The sequence below is a fragment of the Pan paniscus genome, chromosome 23 (assembly GCF_029289425.2).
Source record: "Pan paniscus chromosome 23, NHGRI_mPanPan1-v2.0_pri, whole genome shotgun sequence".
In the NCBI taxonomy this organism is placed as follows: Eukaryota; Metazoa; Chordata; class Mammalia; order Primates; family Hominidae; genus Pan; species Pan paniscus.
In genome coordinates this window covers 38,956,098-38,977,174 of record NC_085927.1, presented here as the reverse complement: position 1 = coordinate 38,977,174, position 21,077 = coordinate 38,956,098, and the positions used below count along the sequence as shown (strand labels likewise).

The window sequence follows — 21,077 nt, the reverse complement described above, 5'->3', positions numbered from 1 at the left end:
ACTCTTTAACTTGAGAGCCTCTTCCTTCCGCAGCAACTTTCAATGCTCCTTGAAGAACATCTTGCTCCCTTTTCTTCTGCCCTGTTCTGGAGATTCTTTTCCTACCTCATCTTGTCTCCTCGTACCTCTGTCTTACACAACCCCCACTCTGTAAAACCTGCCCAACTCCTCCAGTCCACGTGGACTCACTTTTCACTCACCACAATCACTCTCTGTGTTCAGGGGAAGAAGAGGATTTGATTCTATGTAGTACACATAGACCATGAGTTCCTTCCAAGTGAACCTTCTCTGAATGACTCAGGATAGACTGAGGACATCACCCACAAGCTCATGATCACATACATGATTTAGTGACTGCAGGGGCCTGCTATGAGGATGACAGCCCGGCACTGCCCCCCACCAGCTCTCTTCTGGAGAACACATCTTCCCCTTGCTCCCCACCTATGGCAGGACAGCCCCCGGGGTACAGCTGACTAGCCTAAGTGTGAGCCCCTGATCCAAGATGGGCCAATGAATCCCTTTTCTGGAATTTTTCAGACTCAAAACCCAGAGAGTTCATGCCCAGGGAGACTTGGGGGCTGCGTCTCCTACCAAATGGGGAGTGAGAGAATAAAGCAGATGCATGGATGGAGAAGAGTTGAGGAGGGGGCCGCTGGCATCCAAGCCCTGGAGTCAGGTGCTGTGGAAGGGCATCAGCACCCCTGTCATGGGTTCTGTGACATAGCCCAAAATCCTCAGAGCAAATTCCTCTTTCTGCTCAACAGAGCTCAGGCTGAGTTTCTATTATGTGGAACTAACAGTTTTAACCAAGCCTTTGACTACTAAAAGGCATCTGATTTTTCTTTTTTCCGGGGGGTGGGGGGTGGTGTGCGGGGCCGGGGCGGGGGGTTGCGGGGAAGAGGGAGAGAGACAGGGTCTCACTCTATATCCCAGGCTAGAGAGCAGTGGCATGATCATGACTCACTGCAGGCTCAAACTCTTTGGCTCAAGCGATCCTCTTGCCTCAGCCTCCCGAGTAGCTAGTACTACAGGCCCGTGCCACCATGCCCAGCTTATTATTTTTTTTTTTTATTCTTTTGTGGACAGGAGGTCTCACTATGTTGCCCAAACTGGTCTTGAACTTCTGTCCTCAAGCAGCTCTCCTGACTCAGCCTCTCAAAGTGTTGAGATTATAGGTGTGAGCCACCATGCCCAGGTGAGCATCTGATTTTTATCTAGAAAAACTGGCGAAGACAAAAGGAGGCAAAGAGAAGAAACCAACATTGATGAAGCAGAAGGGTCTTATTTCAGATCTTGGCTCTTGTGAGCTGTTCAATCTCAGGGTATGTAGAGAACTCTCTAGGACTCGATTTGCTTATGGTAAAATGGGAATCTGGATAGGATCTCAAATTAGCATTAATTAAAGGAGACACTATAGGTAAAGCTCTCAGCACTCGGCGAGCACCCAACATGTGATGGCTGACTTCTACATGGTCATCCAACATTTCCCATAAGCCAGGCTCTGAGCTAAGTGCTCCACAAATATCTCGCAGAGCCCCCACTACAATGACAAAGGCAGCATTAGCCCTGCTGCACAGAGGAGAATGCACCGAGAACTGAATGAAGTACCCTTTCTGAGGTCAGTCAGCCAAGGCTGGGTCTCTGTGACATGAAACTCCCTTTCTTGTCTTTTTCTTAATTTCCCCACATTGTACTATTAAGCCTTGGAGAGAGCTAAGGCCATGCCTATTGACCATACTGTTCTTCTTCTTTTTTTTTTTTTTTTTTTTTTTTTGAGAGAGGGTCTCTCTGTTGGCCAGGCTGGAGGGCAGTGGCACAATCTCAGCTCACTGCAGCCTTGACCTCCTGGGCTCAAGCAATCCTCCCACCTCAGCCTCCCAAGTAGCTGAAACCACAGGCATGCACCACCATGACTGGCTAATTTTTGTGTTTTTTGTAGAGATGGTGTTTTGCCATGTTGCCCAGGCTGGTCTCAAATCCCTGAGCTCATGCAATCGGCACGCCTCAGCCTCCCACAGTACTAGGATTACAGGCGTGAGCCACCACGCCTGGCCCATGCTGTTTTCCAAACCTCTCCCTAAGAATCTTCTCTAACACGGGGTGGTGGTTATGGGGCATTTATTCTGCCTTGAGTTACAGTATCAGGGCCAACCAGGCTTTGCTAGAAACGCCAGCACCTCTCATGTTCCCTGCCATGAGACTCTCCACAGGTAAAGCTATTAAAGTCAACCTTCAAAATTCTTAGCTCTATAAGATGCTTAATAAACACTGATTCAATTGGAGGGTTAAGATGCCCGGGACATAAACATAGACTCCTTTGCTTTGGGGATGGTTTAAGACCCTTACATTGATTGACTGATTGACTGACTGATTGACTGGAGACAGGGTCTTCCTCTGTCGCCCAGCCTAGAGTACAGTGTTGCGATCACAGCATACTCCAACCTCCACCTCCAGCAATTCTCCTGCCTCAGACTCCCAAGCAGATGGAACTACAGGTGCATGCCACCACTCCCAGCTAATTTTGTATTTTTAGTAGAGATGGGATTTCGCCATATTGGCCAGGCTGGTTTCAAACTCCTGGCCTCAAGTGATCTGCCCGGCACGGCCTCCCAAAGTGCTGGGATTACAAGTGTGAGCCACCGTGCCTGGCCAAGACCCTTACTTAATAGCAAACTCTAAGAAATGTCAATTTTATTCTATTTTAACTTCTTAGGACTTAAACTGCCACAGGTAACAGAGCCTGTTTTTCAATGCTGTAACTAGAATCTCTCCGAACTAGAATATCAAAGAAAGATTTTAAATATGATACAGAAGCTCAAAAATTTAGAAGAACAAGGAACCCAGAACAGCCTCTCCACATTAAGTACAAGAGAGAGGCTCAGAAAGCTGGAGAGATGCGCCCATGCCTGGTCTGAGGCAGGGCCTGGCCTGGCGCCCTGGCCTGCTGCTCCCCTGTGGGGTCTTGCCCTCATCCCAACGCTGCCTCCCTAGCTGATCCTGACTGTACCTCCTCCCACAGAATGGAAAAGAAGAGAAGGAGGGGATCATAAATCATATTTCTCTCATGAGTTTATAGAGTTCTTTTCTGAGAAGTTCAAAAGCACTCAGTAATAAACTGAGGTGACAAGTTTATGTCTTTTGCTTTTAAAATGAGATTTTATTTGAACTCTCAGAGAGGCATTTACGTGTTTTCATTTAGGACATCCTCTCTTATTTCAAGGTTTCACCCTGTGGCATTGTCTGTAAGTGGGCGGGTAGGTGAAGAGGGTGGGTGCTGGGGAGGGGGTTAGCCTGTGTCTAGGCCACCCCTCTTCTCCCACAGGCTTTTCCCAATGCCTGGCCCGCCTGCAGCGGACAGAGTCCTCCCTTCGTGGGTTTTCAACAAGTTTCAACATCCACAGGAAGGAGCTCTCACCCCCAAGCTAGCTTGGCTGTTTTCCTCCTATGCCTTTTCTGCCTCTGTCCACTGCCTGCTTCTTCAGAGCCAAGAAATGGATGGAAAATCATGAATTCTGCAGGGACTAAGCTGCCCAAGGGGATAACTTTGCCTTCCTTTAACCTATTTTTTTGCTACCAGCCCCTGGGGGGGCTCATAAAACAAGAAAACGCAGCTGTCAAAGTTAATGAAATTGAGACTGAGAACAACCACACTTTAAGAAGATGATGAGAGAAAGAGGGGCGGCAGGAGAGAGAGGGAGGAAGAGAGAGATCTTGACTCATCGCACCTCCTACACTGGCCCAGGCTTTAAACAAATGCAAAACTGTCTTTCTTTGGCCCAAGCTTCTGTGCTAATGATTTTATTCAGGTGTAAACTCAAAGCCAAACTGCAATGACTAACCATGTGCAAATGCTGCCCGCCACCAGCCTCTCCAGAGAAACGTGGGGGCTGCTGCTTGCAAGCAGGTAGAACCACACGCTCAGCTTCTGGGCCCCTGCATCCAATAAATATTTGGTGAGTGAATAAACTTAAGAAGCACTTAATGATTCAATATATGCCTAGGGTTTTTTATTCCCCCTGGCATCACAGGCCAGCAGGCCAAATCATACAAAACTCTCCAAGTAAAACCACTACATGGTTGTTCCAGGCAGAGGAGGAAATAGTTGGGTTCTCTGAGTGACTTCAGCAAGTTTCCCCACCGCTAAACCATGGGAGAACTATAGGGTGACCCTGTAATCCCTGTTCCAACCCATTTATAGATGCGAGAGACACAAAGATGGAGTCCCACCAGACCGGGGCAAAGCAAATGAAGTCAAGGAGCCGATTCCTGCATAAAGTACAGGAGAAAATGTTGTATTAGGAGTGTAACACCTACAAGGAAAGCACTGTTCCTACCCTGTAGATGTAGCTGGCATTTCTCCTAGGAAAACACTAAAATATTCTCAAGGGGGTCATTGCTCTCCTACCACCACTAAGCAGCTCTGGCCAATTATTTAAATGATGAAGTATCAGGGCCTGAGCCACCTAAAACACCTCGATTCAACTTTGTGAACTGTAAAGCAAACAGCTAATAATTCCTGTGGGGTTATTTTTTCCAACTAAAGGGCAGGAGAACTTGACAAGTGACTTGAAGTTATTCAGAAGACAAGAGGGATGCAAAAACCACAAATAGATTAGACCTGTGAGGGTACCTGGAGCCAAAGGTCTTTCAGGAGACACTGGCAGGGGCTACTTTAAGTCTGGAAAGTCTTCCCTCTCTAGCACCCTGCTTCAAAACCACCCCTTCTCTCTCCTGGATTTCTCAAGACAGCCTCAAGAGGTTAGGAACCAGGACAGTTTTTTGCCCCAGCTCTCTCCCCATGGTACCTAGAATGGCAGCTTTTGAGAACATAAAAGATATCCAGTCAGTACCACTATCCTTAGGACAGACTACCTTTCTCCCAGCCAAAATTCAAATCACCTTCTCTGAACCTCTCCTTTTAACAAAATGATGCAGTTTAAGCAAAATCCAGTTTAAAACAGGTTGTTACCTGTCATATTTTAAGATTGTTGATGAGTGGCTTTCCAAAGTAAATTTATTTCTATCTTATACTGCAGTCAAAGTAATGCTGACCCTCTTGGCTAAAAAGTCTTTTTTAGTACTTCTAAATGGAGTGATGGTAGCCAATGGCAGCAAACGTTTATTGAGGGCTTACTCTTGTGTGAGGCGTTTGCATCTCATCTCACCTCCTAACCACCTATGAGGTAAGTTCTAATACAGGACCATAATTGCTGTCTGCCATTCTGAAACCAAAAAAAGCTCTAAAACCGAAACATTTTCCCATAACTTACTTGGCAGCAAAACTTAATGGACCTGAACTCATCTGGAGGCAAAGCTGCCGTGAACTAACACGAGGCTATTTAGATTTTAGTTATCCCACTTAATGTGAAGATCTCTATGGTTTGCTATACAAATGTGAATGTGTTTGGTTACTGAGTGCTTCCCCATGTCTCTTGAAGGTTACTTAATATAAAATCTATACCCCTTAAGGCCTTTCTAAACCCCCCAAATCTCAGAATTCTGAAACATCTGGCCCAAGGGTGTAAGATAAAGTATTGTGAATCTCTATTATTAGCCCATTTCACAGACAAGAGACTAAGACTCCTTGAGGGGAAGCAACTTGCCCAAGGCCACACAATGGACAAGAGGGTAGAGCCCACTGTGAGACTGGCAGTCTCTTTCAGTCTGGGCTTGTAAACACTCGTGGGCCACTGCAAGGCATGTCTCAGTCCCCACCTCATGCAACTTCAGCCGGGAAGGAGCACTGTGCCAGCATGGCTCTTCTCCATAATCAACTATTTGAGGAATGCTGAAATGGAAGAGTGGAAAACACCAACCAGAAACACAGTGATTCCAAGGGCCTGGTGCTTACCTTGCCTAGGACAGTGAGGCATGGTTTCGGGTCCAATTCTGGCTGTTCCAGCTTCACCACTCCTACCCATCCATATTCATACAAGTCCTCTTCGTCATTGTTATTACATAGGCCCAGTGGGTGCATCTAGGAAATAAAATGGAAAGAAAACTTCAGCAGGCAAGCTACACATTTGCTTGACTCATATTGTGTATTTCTCAGATGCTATAGCCAAAAGTAACGTCAAAACTTAAAATTTTAAGAGTGGGGACAGTTTTTCAACCCAAGGGGAATTTTATTTCAGCACAATGAGCTGAGCACTGGGGAGAACACAATAGAGCCATTATAAATGCATGTTATGCATGCTTTTTTACTGCCTTGTAAGTGACGGTGATCCAAGGTGGAAACTGCCCAATAGGATCTAGGGAAAGAAAACAGCACAATTCCCATATAAATGCCAATCTAAATTGCTGTGAAATACCATAAATTTAACACTAAGTAGCAATTACAGACGAGACTAGCTAGGTTAGTATCCAAGATTGTTTGGCTTCTAGACTTCAACAACATGTCTACTTCAACTTACGCAAGAGGATCTGGAAACACATCCCGGACTCTATGCAGAGACCACAGAAATCACCAGTGTAATTAACAGGCTGTTTAAAGGCTACCCCTGGTTACTGGGAAACAGATAAAATTCTTTGAGGTCTTTTCAAAATTTGCAAAGCACAAAATCAAAGATGGGCAGATAAGCAGTGTCAAATTTCTGTGTGTGAAAGTGCAGTCAAACCAGAACAACCCTAAGGTTTGTGCTCACAGTTCTATCATTGAGTGGTACCAGGCCCTAGAATCCCTAATAACAATCTGAGAAGAGGAAATCCTCAGGGATAAACATAACTTATCAAGAAGCTGATAAGCCTAGCACTGTGTGTGCTAAGCTCTTAAATAAGTGGAAGAAATACATCTTTAGATTCATGACAAGTTAGAAACACAAGAGACCTAAGAATGCACTCTAGACAGAATATGGCCCCCAAGATATCTATGTCCTAATCTCCAGAACCTGTGCATAAGTTACCTTACACAGCAACAGACTTTGCAGATGTGATTGAGTTTGAGATGGACAGATTACTGAATTATCTGGATTGGTCCAGTGCAATCACAAAGGTCCTTATAAGGGAAGCAGGGAAGCATGAGAAAGATGGAGAACAGATGTGATGACAGAAGCAGAGGCTGATGTGCTTTGAAGGTGGAGGAGGGGGCCATTAATCAAGAAATGAGGATGGCCTCTAGAAGCTGACAAAGATGAAAAATGGATTCTCCCCTCAAGCTTCCAGAAAGAATGTAGCCCTGAAGACCTGTTTGGGACTTCTGACCTCCAGAACTGTAAGAGAATGAATTGTGTTGCTTTAAGCCACTAAGTTTGTAGAAACTTGTTACAGCAGCAAATAGGAAACTAATACACCCACATTATCCCCTACTTGTTTTACAGATGAGAACAGAAATCCAAGATAAGTGGCTTTTCCAAGACACAGCCAGTATGTGGCACACCCAGAGGTGACCAGGCCCTTGGATTCACAATCCAGTGCCTTCCCACTCTACCACTTGCTTACTTTATCTTCCCTTCCTCTGAGAGCTGACCATCTGACAGGGAAAGACTAAGAGATAAAATCCTTAGAAAAAAAGTTTCCAGCTCTAAATCCTGTGGTATTCAAGCGTAACATGAGTTTGGTGCAGGCAGCAAGAGTTGCTAGAATGTTTGGGGAGGCTTTGCGCAGCTGCTGAGCCTCGAGTGAGCTTAGAAGGGAGAGTTAGACTGATCAGGGCAAAATGAGAGAGAGAGGTCAGTTCCAAGCCCGGGGAGGAGTTGCTAAGAGATGACATAGAGGGGAGAAAAGGATGCATCCAGTCTGATGAGTAGGAAGGGTCACTGTCTACACTGAGAAGGAAAGAGAAGGGCTCAAAAACCAGGATGGAGTCTGGACACCAAGACAGCATTACAGGTCCTTAGGCAGAAGATTGTGCACTGAAAGAAGTTATTTTAGGCAGGCAGGTAACCTCTTCGAGCAGTGGTATTCTTGGACTCCAGAGACAGCAACGAGTGGAGGGCAAAGGGTGCAGGCCAAAAATGAGAGATCCTTGACAATTCAATGAAACAACAGGAAAGGGGTTGCACAAGCTCATAAGGCAGGTGAGAGGTCACCACTGCTGAGCACAGGGCGGCCAGCAGCTGTCTTTATAGTGGGTGAGAGATATCCCACCCCTTGGGAATTCCAAGATATGAGATAGAGGGCCCTGGGATCTAACTTTGCACGAACTTTCAGGCTCATGGAATTTGCCTGAAGGGCCAATGGAGGTTCTGCGGTGCCATGGGTGGGGCAACCTTTCCTCCAGGGTGCCCGTGCAGGATTCAGCCCACTCTAGAATGTTCTACAGTTATTAAACAATGAGTAGTCTGAAATGCTGAGACCTCCATCTAGAAAAAGGATGAGCAAGAGGGATGAGCCAATTATGTCAACAGCTCAGGCACCTCTGACCTCCAGGAAAGGGCTCAAGACCCGGCTCACTCCAGCACAGCTCAGCCAGCTTCCTGAAGTCCCAGGTCAAATCACGGTAACGGCAACCAGTATTCCAAGGTATTTTTAACCTGGCCACACAACTTGGAGGTTTCCAGATGAATGGCTGCTTTTGGTTACTTATACATTTATGGGGTTTGGCCAATGATAAAGAGTTGCTTTGGAGGAGCATAGGTATCATCTGGGTCTAAGACTTTGCATCTATATCAAAACTTTACTAAAGAAAGAAGCCAGGCACAAAACACCGCATATTGTATGATTCCATTACATGTCCAGAAGAGGCAAAACCATTGAGACAGAAAGAAGACTAGTGGTTGCCAAGGGCAGCAGGGAGGGGGCAAATAAGGAGTGACTGTTCAATGGGTACAGGGCTTCCTTTTGGGTGATGAAAACGTTCTGGAACTAGATGGTGGTGAAGATTGCACAACACTGTGAACATATTAAATGCCACTTAATTTCATGCTTTAAAATGATTAAAATGGTGAATTTTATATGAATTTCACAATTAAAAGGTTTTTTTTAAAAAAAAAAAAAAAAAGCAACTGTCCTAAGAGCTTACTCAGGAATGACTTACGCCCTGCCTAGCGCTGCCCTCAGCTAACACGGGGATCCCACAGTGAAGGACAATGTGGTTTCTACCCTTCCAGAGCCTAAGTGAATTCCAGCAGCCCTTCAGGAAACTGGGTCCTGCAGAATACTACCTACCACAAGATGAAAAACAGGTTCTTGCACAAGTAAATAACACTGAGAAGCTCTTCACAGGGACTCAGGATCTACATGTGTGAATTAAAGCTCTGCAGTGGCCAATGGTTTAAAAAGGCTTTTAACCTTTGCTAAAACCACCATTTCCTACCCTTTGTTTATAAACTTGTTTTGCATTTAATCTGATCACACGATTTCATGGGACACACTTTGAGAGATGCTAAGTTAGGGAGAACACATACACATGCATGGCAATAAACCTACAGTAAGTATGACATGAGGTAAAGCTAAATGTCTGCAAATGCTGAACATCCATGACGCAAAGACTTAAGGCCATGGTAGAAAGAAATGGAGGGACAGTCGAGGGCAGCTGGAGAAAAGACGAGGCTTGGGAGAGCGGCAGATGTGGAGGACGGGGAGAAGACAAGGAATGGAAACCAAGAGGCAGCTGAAGCCAAAGCCGAGGCCTGACCCACTGCAGCCAGTGAGGTGGAAGTGGGCCTGACCAGGCCAGAGGCTTACTCTCTTGGAGGAGCAGAACACACGGCCTCAGGAAAGGCATGTGGAGAGCGTGTCCGGGCATGCAGAAATCTGAACTATGTAAGCCTCAAACACACCCAGGGGTCCCTCGGGGCTGTCAGGGTCCCCTGGGGCTGTCAGGCTGGTGCCCTGGGCCACATTTCATTGCCAGGCTCTCTCCCCTCCTAAGCAGTCATTCCTTCCCACTCTCCTCCAAACTCCTCTATCAAATCTTCCTGACACTGGGATGGGTGACTGTTAGCAGCTCAACACATCAGCCCCGTCAAGGGCATTGACTTCTGAACAGGAATGAAAGCCTTTAAAACTAAAAGGAATTTTTCTAAAGTGCCAGTGGGAGGGACGCTTTACCCTCTTGTGGAGGGTAAAGAAGCCACTGAGATCACATCTCAGAGGATAGAAAACTTACCTCACCATCCATTCCACCTTCCCACTTCCACCCTAAGTTCCTTCTCTCCTGAGCTCCTTATTCCAGTTTACATCTCCAGTGCAAGTCTGTTAATTCAATCTAACAGGCTCCTTTGACCCACCTATTGAATATCATATTATACGATTCAGGTCTCTGTCAGCTGGCCCCTGACGACAGCATCGGCCCCCCTAGGCCTCCAGCCATTTCCACCCCGAGGTTCTCTTTTCCCAAGGGCTCCAAGTTAGGAGCTCAGGAGATGTTTTTATAGAGAAGCAGAAGTAGTCATTATGTGAAAATATTCTTAGTGAACTGACCTGTCCCAAGGATGGAGTATTCTAGGCAAGGGCATAAAATGCAAATGAACACACCATTTCATTTGCATTTTATGGGAAAAGTGAAACAGAGGCCTTTCCTATTAACTAGACATCTGCAATGTTAATACTTTTTTTTTTTTTTTTTTAAAGGCAGGGTCTTGTTCCGTCACCCAGATGAGAGTGCAGTGGCGTGATCACAGCTTACTGCAACCTCGACCCCCTAGGCTCAAGCAATCTTGCCACCTCATTTATTGACTTTTTTTTTTTTTTTTTTTTGTAGAGACAGGTCTCACAATGTCGCCCAGGCTGGTCTTGAACTCCTAGGCGCAAGCAATCCTTCCGCCTCAGCCTCCCAAAGTGCTGGAATTACAGGTGTGAGCTGCTGCACCTGACTGTTTTACACATTTTAATCTCTTATTTAATCCAACAGTGAACTCCTGCTAATTGTTGGAATATCAGATGATATAGTGACTAAACTATGTAAATAAGTTGCAAACTAGAACTGCAAATCAGCAACCAATGCAGAATTTAACAGAGTCCACGAAAGTCCTATTAGTCAACAACTGGATTCCACTCAAAGCCAATGGCAAACAATCTAGTTAAGGATTAAAGAAGAAGAAACACGCATGGGAGCTTCCACAGAGAATGATCAAAGGATTAAGAGAGACCTTTGGAAAAAGTGAGAGTCCTCTCAGTTGGAAAACAACTTTTTTTTTTTTAGATGGAGTCTCCATTGCCCAGGCTGGAGCACAGTGGCGCGATCTCGGCTCACTGCAACCTCTGCTTCCCGGGTTCAAGCAATTCTCTTGCCTCAGCCTCTTGAGTAGCTGGGATTAGAGGCGCCCGCCACCACGCTCAGCTAATTTTTGTATTTTTAGTAGAGTCAGGGTTTCACCATGTTGGCCAGGCTGGTCTCAAATTCCTGACCTCAGGTGATCCACCCGCCTTGGACTCCCAAAATGCTGGGATTACAGGCATGAGCCATCGCACCCGGCTGAACTCAAACCTAAGTGAAGGATGCTATATGCACAGTCTTATACAGTTTTGCTGAGAATATCCCCGCATGGCCCACAAGAGATTCAATCTTTGTTTATTCTCAAAAATCAGTACAAAGCTGCAATTATAATTTAAATATAAACCATTACTTTCATTTTTATTTTTTAAGATATAGCCCCAATGAAACCTTTATTTCTACTTTCTCCTAAGAAATACTAGGCCCTAAACCAGGCATAGTGACACACACCTACAATCCTAGCTACTGGGAGGCTGAGGTGGGAGGATGGTTTGAACCCAGGAGTTCGAGACCAGCCTGGCCAACATAGCAAGACTGCGTCTCAATTTTTTTTAAAAGATAAAAAAGAATTATTAGCCTCTGATTTTAAAAGATCCCAAGGTCCTTATCTGGATAACAATCATCTGTAGAGAATAAGAACCTTCTCTGTAAGAAATTCCTAAACTCTCCCAAAGTTTCAGCTAGACACTACTTCCACACCATCCCTGCAGTCATCAGGTAAAAACCAGGCATGTTATTCACACATGCTAACACTAGCCAGCGACATATAGGCACTGACTACATATAAGACCTGTGTGGTTCTGAACGCCTAATCATTGAAAATTCATCATAGGATACTTCCGTATATGGTGTTAAGCATGTTAACTCTGAACTTAATGTAGCATATAAGCATTTAAAAGTTATAGGCATTTCTGAGTTTATTTTCTTAAAATATTTGGATGGGTAGGGCTTTCCTAGTCAGATGCTTGACATTTATGTTTTTGCCTTATTATTTTTAAGAAGATTAAAAAGAGCTGAATTGTGTGTAAGAACTCAAGAACTACTAATGAAAACGTGAAGAAAAAAATCAAATAGACATGGAAACCCTAGACTGGAACCAAGACTCCATCCAACAGAGAATACTAAGGGGAAGGATGGCTTGAAATGAGAAGACAAGAAAAACTTCTGGGGCAGATTCACAGAAGAACTTCATGCAAATAATTAATAAGCTACAATGAAAGTGCAAGGATACAACAGAAAATATGTCCTGGGTTATAACTTTGATTTTGTTTTACTTTTGCTCTTTGTGCAATAACTTTGGGATACTTGACATCTTGCTTAAGTCAACTGAAGGAAAATGCCTACTCACTCCTTTATCAAGAGTTTGACATTATTATGAAACTGTGGCTCTTACCCTCTCACTCCTTATTTTGTTCCAAGGGATATTTTGGGAAGGAAGGAATGAGATTTGAGATCATGCAATCTTGTGTTGAAATCTCACTTCTGCCTTTTATGAGGCACATCACCTAAGCAGATGAGTTGATTTCTATAAACCTTGATTTTTAAAATTATTTGTATATATTGAAGTGTGATTTTGTTACATGGCTATATTGTTTAGTGGGGAAATCTGGGCTTTTAGTGTATCTATCACCTGAATAATGTAAATGGTACCCATTAAGTAATTTCCCATAATCCATTCCCCTTCCCCCACTCCACCCACCCTTCTGAGTCTCCAATGCCTGTACTTCCACACTCTATGCCCCTATCTGTTTTCCATATGGATTTTCTTATCTGTAAAATGGAGACTGTAGCATCTGTCTTAACTGATATGGACAAATACAGACATCCTTAAGGATTAAATGAGATAAAATACATCAACATAGTAACAACAGTAGACGTTCCATCAATGGGAAAGCTCTCTCCTTCACCTTCTCTAGACCTGTCATGTTCATTTGCATTTTATGCCTTTGCCTAGAATGCTTTGCCCTTCAAGACCAACTTAAATATCACCCCTTCCACGGAGCTTTCTTGAATGAACTAATACTTTTTGATTCTCATATGCTTTGTATGGTGCTTACTGGTTCCTACAGCCTCCCCTCTAAGATGGGCACCTGCTTGTAGAAAGACAGTCTTATTCAGAAGTCCCCTTTCACCCTACACAGAGCTTTGCACCCAACAGGTGCTCAATAAATGACTGCTGGCTGAACAAATGACCTCTGGCCTGGAGGCAGGCCTGCTGCCATGTCTCTTGCTGTTTTTGCTGAGCCACTTGGGTCTCTGCTCTGCTAAGTGAGGGACCAGGGCAAATAGGTCAGGATTTAATTAACTTGCTGCATGAACTCTGAAAGACCTAGCTCTTACAGTTATTGATTACTGAGTCATCAAAGACATTCCCAGGACAAAAAAGATTTACTGGCAATGGTATAGGAGCAAAGGCTGCTCCTCCTTGGCCTTGCTGTGGGGCCACAGCAGCCCAAGCACGCTGGGGTGGCTACTGCTTTCTAGACACAGAGACCACAACACTGGTGCCCTTCACCATGACAGCACCTTGAAAGGACAGTAGAAGGGGAAGGAGAATAGCAGATGTCCTCCCCAAAAAAGCAAGTCTCAAATTTTCCCATCCACGTCCAACCTCAGGAGTTGCTGTCAGCAACAACAAAACAAAGAAATAAAACTAAGGAAAAGGCAGGCATGGGATCCAAGCACAGGGACTCCCACAGATTAGAGAAATAAAGAGAAATCCCAGGATGATGGCTTTGCAACCAGCCTGTTGAATGACAGGTCCAGATGGGGCCAGAAGGATGAGGCTACAGGACAGCCAAACAAATAACAACAAAAATATGACTCATTACCCAGTGGGTTAGACGGTACTGAGGAGAGTTTTATAGTTCTGAACAAGAGGATGACAAGTGATAGTTACAGCAAACTAAAGTAATGGAGGGCCAGGGTGAGGGGAGCAATGATTAACTCCAGAAAAAAAACAAAAACTTACACCAGGATTGGAACCCATAATGAGGGTATGACCTATGTGATATAACTACATTGGAAGAATGCAGGAATGAGAAGAGGGGAGTGAAAAGCAAAATCTTTTTCTACAGGAGGAGGTCAATAAATTATTCTGCAATTGACTATAAGAGTTACAGAAATTTAGAAAGAATCGCAGAGATGAAGACAAAAGAAGCCACTAAAGAATTGAAAATGGTTGCCTCTGGGAATAGCAATCAGGGGTGGTAAAGGTGAAACAAGATAATGCTCTTTTTTATTATAAACCATGATGCACGCTTTGTCTTTTTATAAACAGACACGTGAATTATTTTAATCAAAAATTTTATGCACTGCTGGAAATAAGTCCCTTTCTCCAAGTGTTCCAGCAGATTCTATGGGTCCTTCTCACTGGAAAAGGCAGAGAAGGATTTCATCAGGACCAAGAGAGACCCCACAGGCTCCCTGCACTGAGGAGTGGACATCTGAAGGGAGACTTCGTCTGAGACGGCTGTTCTGGGAGCCATCCAGGACGTGGGCTGGGGATGACTCAGGGACACACGGTAAGAGAAAGAACCAGCAGCTTTCACCACCCTTCGCAACCAAAAATAGCTCCCAGGTGGCATCAGAGTGTGATATAGATTTGGGTGTTACAGAGACGGCAGACACAATAACCAGGGTGATTGTTCTGAGAAGCTCCAATTTTCTCCCAGACACAGATATAACCTCTAGAAGAGGAACTCAACATTCCACTTGCATTTCTGAATAGTTACTAAGGCAAAATGCTACAAACAAGCAATGCGTATACCTGGCCATCTCTGGTACCAGGTATCAAACAACTGGTTTTATGTTTAAATATGAAGATGAACTTTCTTCAACTTCCTCAGAGCCCAGTGAGACTGACTATCATGGTTTCATGTGGTTTCATGTTTTGTTAATGGACAAAGAAGCCAGGGGAACTTCGAAGCCAAAAGACGATGTCAGACAAGGTTAAATATCTGGAGAAAAAGAACTGTGTTCCCTTGAGTATGGTACATCAAGCCAAACTTTGAAACCAAGACCAGCTCTTTAAGAAGCTTTCAGTACAAAATCCTTGAGATATACTGGTGCACTTTCCACATGTCTGAAAGGGCAAAACTGAAACTAGGGCTAGTGGTGCTTTTATCCAAGGTTACAAATCTCTACACTAGGCTGAGAGTTTAAAATAACTTCAAAAGAGCCGCCTGCTTCTAAGTGGGTTACTGTTACACAGGAGCCAAATACTAAACTAATAGGAGGACGAGACATTTCACTCTGTAATATTATCTCATCAAAAAATTCCTGGGGATTTAAAAGGGAAACTTCCTTCCTTTTGTTCTTTTGCCACTGTCGGCCAGGGTAGGGTGTCGCTGTGGTACAGAGTCTCACATCAGTCCCAGACCTTTTCTTAAAAGGTGTGGTGGCTAGAACCAAGACTTATAATTTACGTGAAAGAAAGGAAAAAGGACAGACGCACCCATTTTTCTCTTGAATCATAAGGATTTTTTTTCCCTCTTCTATGTACAAAGAAACGGACAATTCTTTTGCTCTTTGAACAAAGAGCCTAAACCTTTTTCTGGATCTAGAATCAAACAGAACCTGAATAATTATTCTCCCTGTTGTCATAGCAATGAAGGGAACTGTGATGGGTCAGAAACTACCCCAGACACCAAAAAGCTGCTGGCTGTTGCTGCTGTTTCACAGAGAATTCCAGCTGGGAACAGCCTGAAGACTGTGGAGTTCTCTCGGCTGAGGACTATGGCTTTCAGAACACTCGGTTGGAGTCTCCCCCAGTGGGTATCACTTTTTTTGAGAAAAACCAAAAAGAGCCTCTATACCTATTTCATTCCTCTGTACCAAATGCACAACTGAGAAGTGACCTGTCAGAAACTTGGGGAAGCAGGAGGCATTTCAAATCCACCTTTTCTCTTGAGTATCTCCCACGCCCTAGAATTTCATTTTGTCAGAGAATTATGTTAAAACTTACATATGGCCCCATGTATATCTCACGCCTGACTTTACAAACCCTCACTTAGAATGGCTGTTGCTAGTTTCAAATAGATAAGATGGTTCGTAAGTTAAATTTTTTTTAAGTATCCAGTAGACTATAGAAACCTTAAGCTAAATTAATTCTAAATTCATTCTTGAAGTGACTCAGAGTGACTCATGTGCCTAACAGATGACAAGTATTGTTCTCTACACAGAAATTCACTCACACAGTTTTACTTCAAATTGCAAGGCAACTTATAAAGGACACTTGATCGTTCTTATTATGAAAAGGATTAGGTGCTTAAACACATCAAAGAGTTACTAAATTAAGATGAAATACAATACTATAAAACAACAAATCATTCAAACTACATGATGCTGAACTGAAACTAGAAAAATAAGTGAAAAAAATTCCAAAGCTATATTAATTTATTTTTTATTCAGACAGGGTCTCACTTTGTCACCCAGGCTGGCGTGTAGAGGCACAATCTTGGCTCACTGCAGCCAGGACTTCCTCCTGACTCAGTCCCCCAGGTAGTTGGGATTACAGGCATGCACAACCATGCCCAGCTAATTTTTGTATTTTTAGTAGAGACAGGGTCTCACTATGTTGTCCAGGCTGGTCTCAAACTCCTGGATCCAACTCAAGTAACCCACCCACCTCTGCCACCCAGCCTATTCATTTATTTTTTGAGACAGGGTCCCGCTCTGTTGCCCATGCTGGAGTGCAGTGGCATGATCTTCGCTCAATGCAACCTCTGCCTCATTTATATGTTTATAAATGATGAAGCAACATGAGCTAAGTCAATTCCTTTAGGAAAATTAGTGAACTAGATAGTGACAAAGTGGGGCAGAAAGTACTAATGTATTTTTTAAACTTCTCCATATGAGCAGGTACAGAACAAAGATACACTGCAAGGAATGAAATGACTGAGAATTAAGGGATATATGCAACTAATTTATAGTAAGAAAATAGAATCATCATCCATCTTATTGGTGATGAATACAACAGCAAAATCAGCCAAGTAAACCAGCTCTAAACCCAACTTGGGCAAACACATTCTGGCCATGCTGCAAATTGGCTCAAATTGGGGGGAAGCGGTCTGGCAACGAGACAATACCCAAGCTCCGTTATGTCCTTCCCCCACAATTTCATTTTTCAAACAGACCCCAAGGAAATAACCTCAAAGTAGTAATTTTTTTTTTTTCTTGAGACAGAGTCTTGCACTGTTGCCCAGGCTAGAGTGCAGTGGTGTGATCTCAGCTCACTGCAATCTCTGCCTCCCAGGTTCAAGCGATTCTCCTGCCTCAGCCTCCCGAGGAGCTCGGATTACAGGCGCCCGCCACCACGTCTGGCTAATTTTTGTACTTTTAGTAGAGACGAGGTTTCATCATGTTGGCCAGGCTGGTCTTGAACTCTTTTTTTTTTTTGAGACAGAGTATCGCTCTGTCTCCCAGGCTGGAGTGCAGTGGCCCGATCTCGATCTCGGCTCACTACAACCTCCACCTCCCGGGTTCAAGTGATTCTCCTGCCTCAGCCCCCCGAGTAGCTGGGACTACAGGCGTCTGCCACCACTCCCGGCTAATTTTGGTATTTTTATTAGAGACAGGGTTTCACCATATTGGCCAGGCTGGTCTCGAACTCCTGACCTTGTGATCCGCCCGCCTCAGCCTCCCAAAGTGCTGGGATTACAGGCATGAGCCACTGCGCCTGGCCTGGTCTTGAACTCTTGACATCATGATCCGCCCGCCTCGGACTCCCAAAATGCTAGGATTACAGGCGTAAGCCACTGCAGCCAGCCAAAGTAGTAACTTTATATGATGAAATCTTCAAGTAGTCCTCCTCTAAACTGTGAAAACTTAGAAAGAAAAAAAAAGTTCCCCCAAAGACTATATAATAAAAACAATGTGCATAATTTATGGGATGTAATGTCATCACAGTAAGATAATAATGAAGACAACATAGTATTAGATGTACAAAATTTTCAGAAAAATTAATGTACAGATTTAAAAATCATATCTGCCTGTAATCTCAGCACTTTGAGAGGCCAAGATGGGAGGATTACTTGAGCCCAGGAGTTTGGGACTAACCTGGGCAACACAGTGAGACCCCTGTCTCTACAAAAATTAAAAAATTAGGTGGCATGCACCTGTGGTCCTTGCTACTCGAGAGGCCAAGGTGGGAGGATTGCTTGAGCCTGGAAGGTTGAGGCTGCAGTGAGCTATGATCTGGCCATGGCACGCCAGCCTGGACAAGAGTGAGACTCTGTCTCAAAAAAATAAAAATAAATAAAAATCACATCTGTCTCTAGATGAAAACTAAAAGGAAACAAAGAATTTACAAAGTTAATGGACTGGAGAGTAAGAATAGTAGGAGATTTTTTCTTTTTTGGATTCTACTACTCATTTAAATCAACATTTGCTAAGCAATGACCTTGTGGCTGGACACCAGGCAAGGAACAGTGATTAAGAGCTGAGCCCTCCTTTACTGTAATGTTGTTTAATCGAGAGTTTGAAAACAATTATAAAATGTATATGCATCTGCTGACAGGACAGGTGACCAAAATTTGAAGCTAACCAGGGCTTTTTCCCATGAACTGGCTCTATGTATAACACGGTTTAAAAGTAACAAATGGCAGTATTAAGTAGCAACATGCATTGTCAAAGAGATGCATTCCAGCCAGGCATGGTGGCTCATGCCTGTAATCCCAGCACTTTGGGAGTCCGAGGCAGGCGGATCACGAGGTCAGGAGATCGAGACCATCCTGGCTAACTCGGTGAAACTCCATCTCTACTAAAAATACAAAAACAAAATTAGCCGGGCATGATGGTGGGCGCCTGTAGTCCCAGCTACTCGGGAGGCTGAGGCAGGAGGATGGCGTGAACCCGGAAGGTGGAGCTTGCAGTGAGCCGAGATCGCGCCACTGTACTTCAGCCTGGGTGACAAAGCAAGACTCCGTCTCAAAAAAAAAAAAAAAAAAAAAGAGAGAGAGAGAGAGAGATGCATTCCTTTCCCACAATATTTCCAGGATATTTGGAGAATTTCTTACAAGGAACCAGTGGGATGTATTGGTTTTTTGTAACCTTGAGTAGTTTTCTGAATGCAAAGGAAGGCAGGCCCTTGAGAGGCAGGTTCATTACCCTCCAGTCAAGATTTTAAGTTCATTCCTTTTTCTTTTTTTTAAATTTCTTTCATTGGAAAAACATAGAAACAAAAATGAAAGAAATAATTCAACATTTGCCAAGTAACCATTCTGAGAAGGGGATTCTCAACACAGTGTTAAGAGCGAGCACTTTAGTGAAGGGCCTAAGGCAGAACCTCTCATTCTCCACTCCCTGATGATGCTGTGCTATGCTGTGGTGTGCTATGATGAATAAGGGCTTCGAGTTGCACTGGCCCACGGTGGATCCCAGTACTGCCTCTTCTGTGTGACCTTAGAAGAGTCATGTAACCTCATCTGAAGGGCAGTCCTGATCCTGCCCATCCTGCTTTTATTTCTGATGATCAGATACAAAGAGGCCCATGTACCTCGCATGCAAAAAGTAGGGCAATAGACATCATACCAAAAGCATAGGCAACCAAAGAAAAAATAGACAAAATGAACTTCATCAAAATTAAAAACTTTTGTGCTATAAAGGATACCATCAAGAAAGTGTAAAAAAGGCCAGGCACCATGGCTCACGCCTATAATCCCAGCACTTTGGGAGGCCAAGGTAGGAGGATTATTTGAGCTCAGGAGTTTGAGACCAGCCTAAGTAACATAGCAAAACTCTGTCTCTACAAAACGTTTAAAAAATTAGCCAGGTGTGGTGGTACACGCCTGTAATCCTGGCTACTCGGGAGGCTGAGGCAGGAAGATTGAGCCCACAAGTTTGAGGCTGCATTAAGCCATGATGGCTCTACTGCGCTCCAGCCTGGAGACAGCAAGGCCCTGTCTCTAAAAATAAATAAATAAATAAATAATTTAAAGGTATAAAACCCACAGAAGAAAATGTATGTGAACTTTTACAACTCAATAAAAAGACAAACTATTCAATTAAAAATGGGCATAGGATCTGAATACATATTTCTCCAAGAGATATGCAAATGTCAACAAGCACATTAAAAGATGCTCAATATCATTAGCCATCAAGGAAATGCAAATCAAAACCATAATGAGACATCATGTCATACCAAGTGTTGGCTAGAATGTGGAATAATTAGAACCCTCAAACACTGCTGATGGCAACGCAGAATGGAGCAGCCACTTTGGAAAAGAGTCTGGCAGTTCCTCAAAGGCTTAAACATAGAGTGACCATATGACACCCAGCAATTCCACTCCTGAGTATATACCGAAGAGAAAAGAAAACATGGCCCAGAAACTTGTACATGAACGTTCATAGCAGCACTATTCCTAATAATCAAAGAGTGGAAACAATGTGAATGTCCATCAGCCGATGAATGGAAACATCAAGTGTGGTTAACCCACACCACGGAATATTATTTGGCCACAAAATTGAACAGAGTACTGATATATGCTACAACAGGGATAAACCTTGAGAACATGCTGAGTAAAAGAAGCTAGTCACAAAAGTCCACATCTTATATGAGTCTATTACATGAAAGCCCAGAATAGGACAGAGATAGTCGATCAGTGGTTGCCTAGCACTGGGGAGGTAGAAGAATGGGAAGACAGGGGAGTGAGAGTTAAAAGGTACAGGGTTTCTTTCTGAGGTGATTAAAATGTTCTAAAATAGATTGTGGTGATGGTTGTACAACTCTGAATATACTAAAAGCCACTGAATTATACACTTTATATAGGTGAATTATATGGTATGTGAATTATATCTCAATAAAGCTGTTATTAAAGAATTATGCAAATAAATGGTAAATGGGGAGAAAAGGAAAAATATAGTGAGGCAAGACTATCACCAGTGGAGTCATGTGATGAAAAGAACAGGCTGGGCGCAGTGG

The 21,077-nt window shown here is 43.8% G+C and overlaps 1 protein-coding gene across 2 annotated transcripts in view; it reads right to left on the bottom strand.

Moving 5' to 3' along the window:
- ZNRF3 (zinc and ring finger 3) overlaps positions 1-21,077 on the bottom strand; it is a 221,205-nt gene that overhangs the window by 64,474 nt on the left and 135,654 nt on the right. For both annotated transcript variants that reach the window (XM_008973574.5, XM_034948527.3), the window contains exon 2: positions 5,852-5,977. In XM_008973574.5, the coding sequence (XP_008971822.3) occupies positions 5,852-5,977 (126 nt within the window). The remainder of the gene's footprint in view (positions 1-5,851; positions 5,978-21,077) is intronic.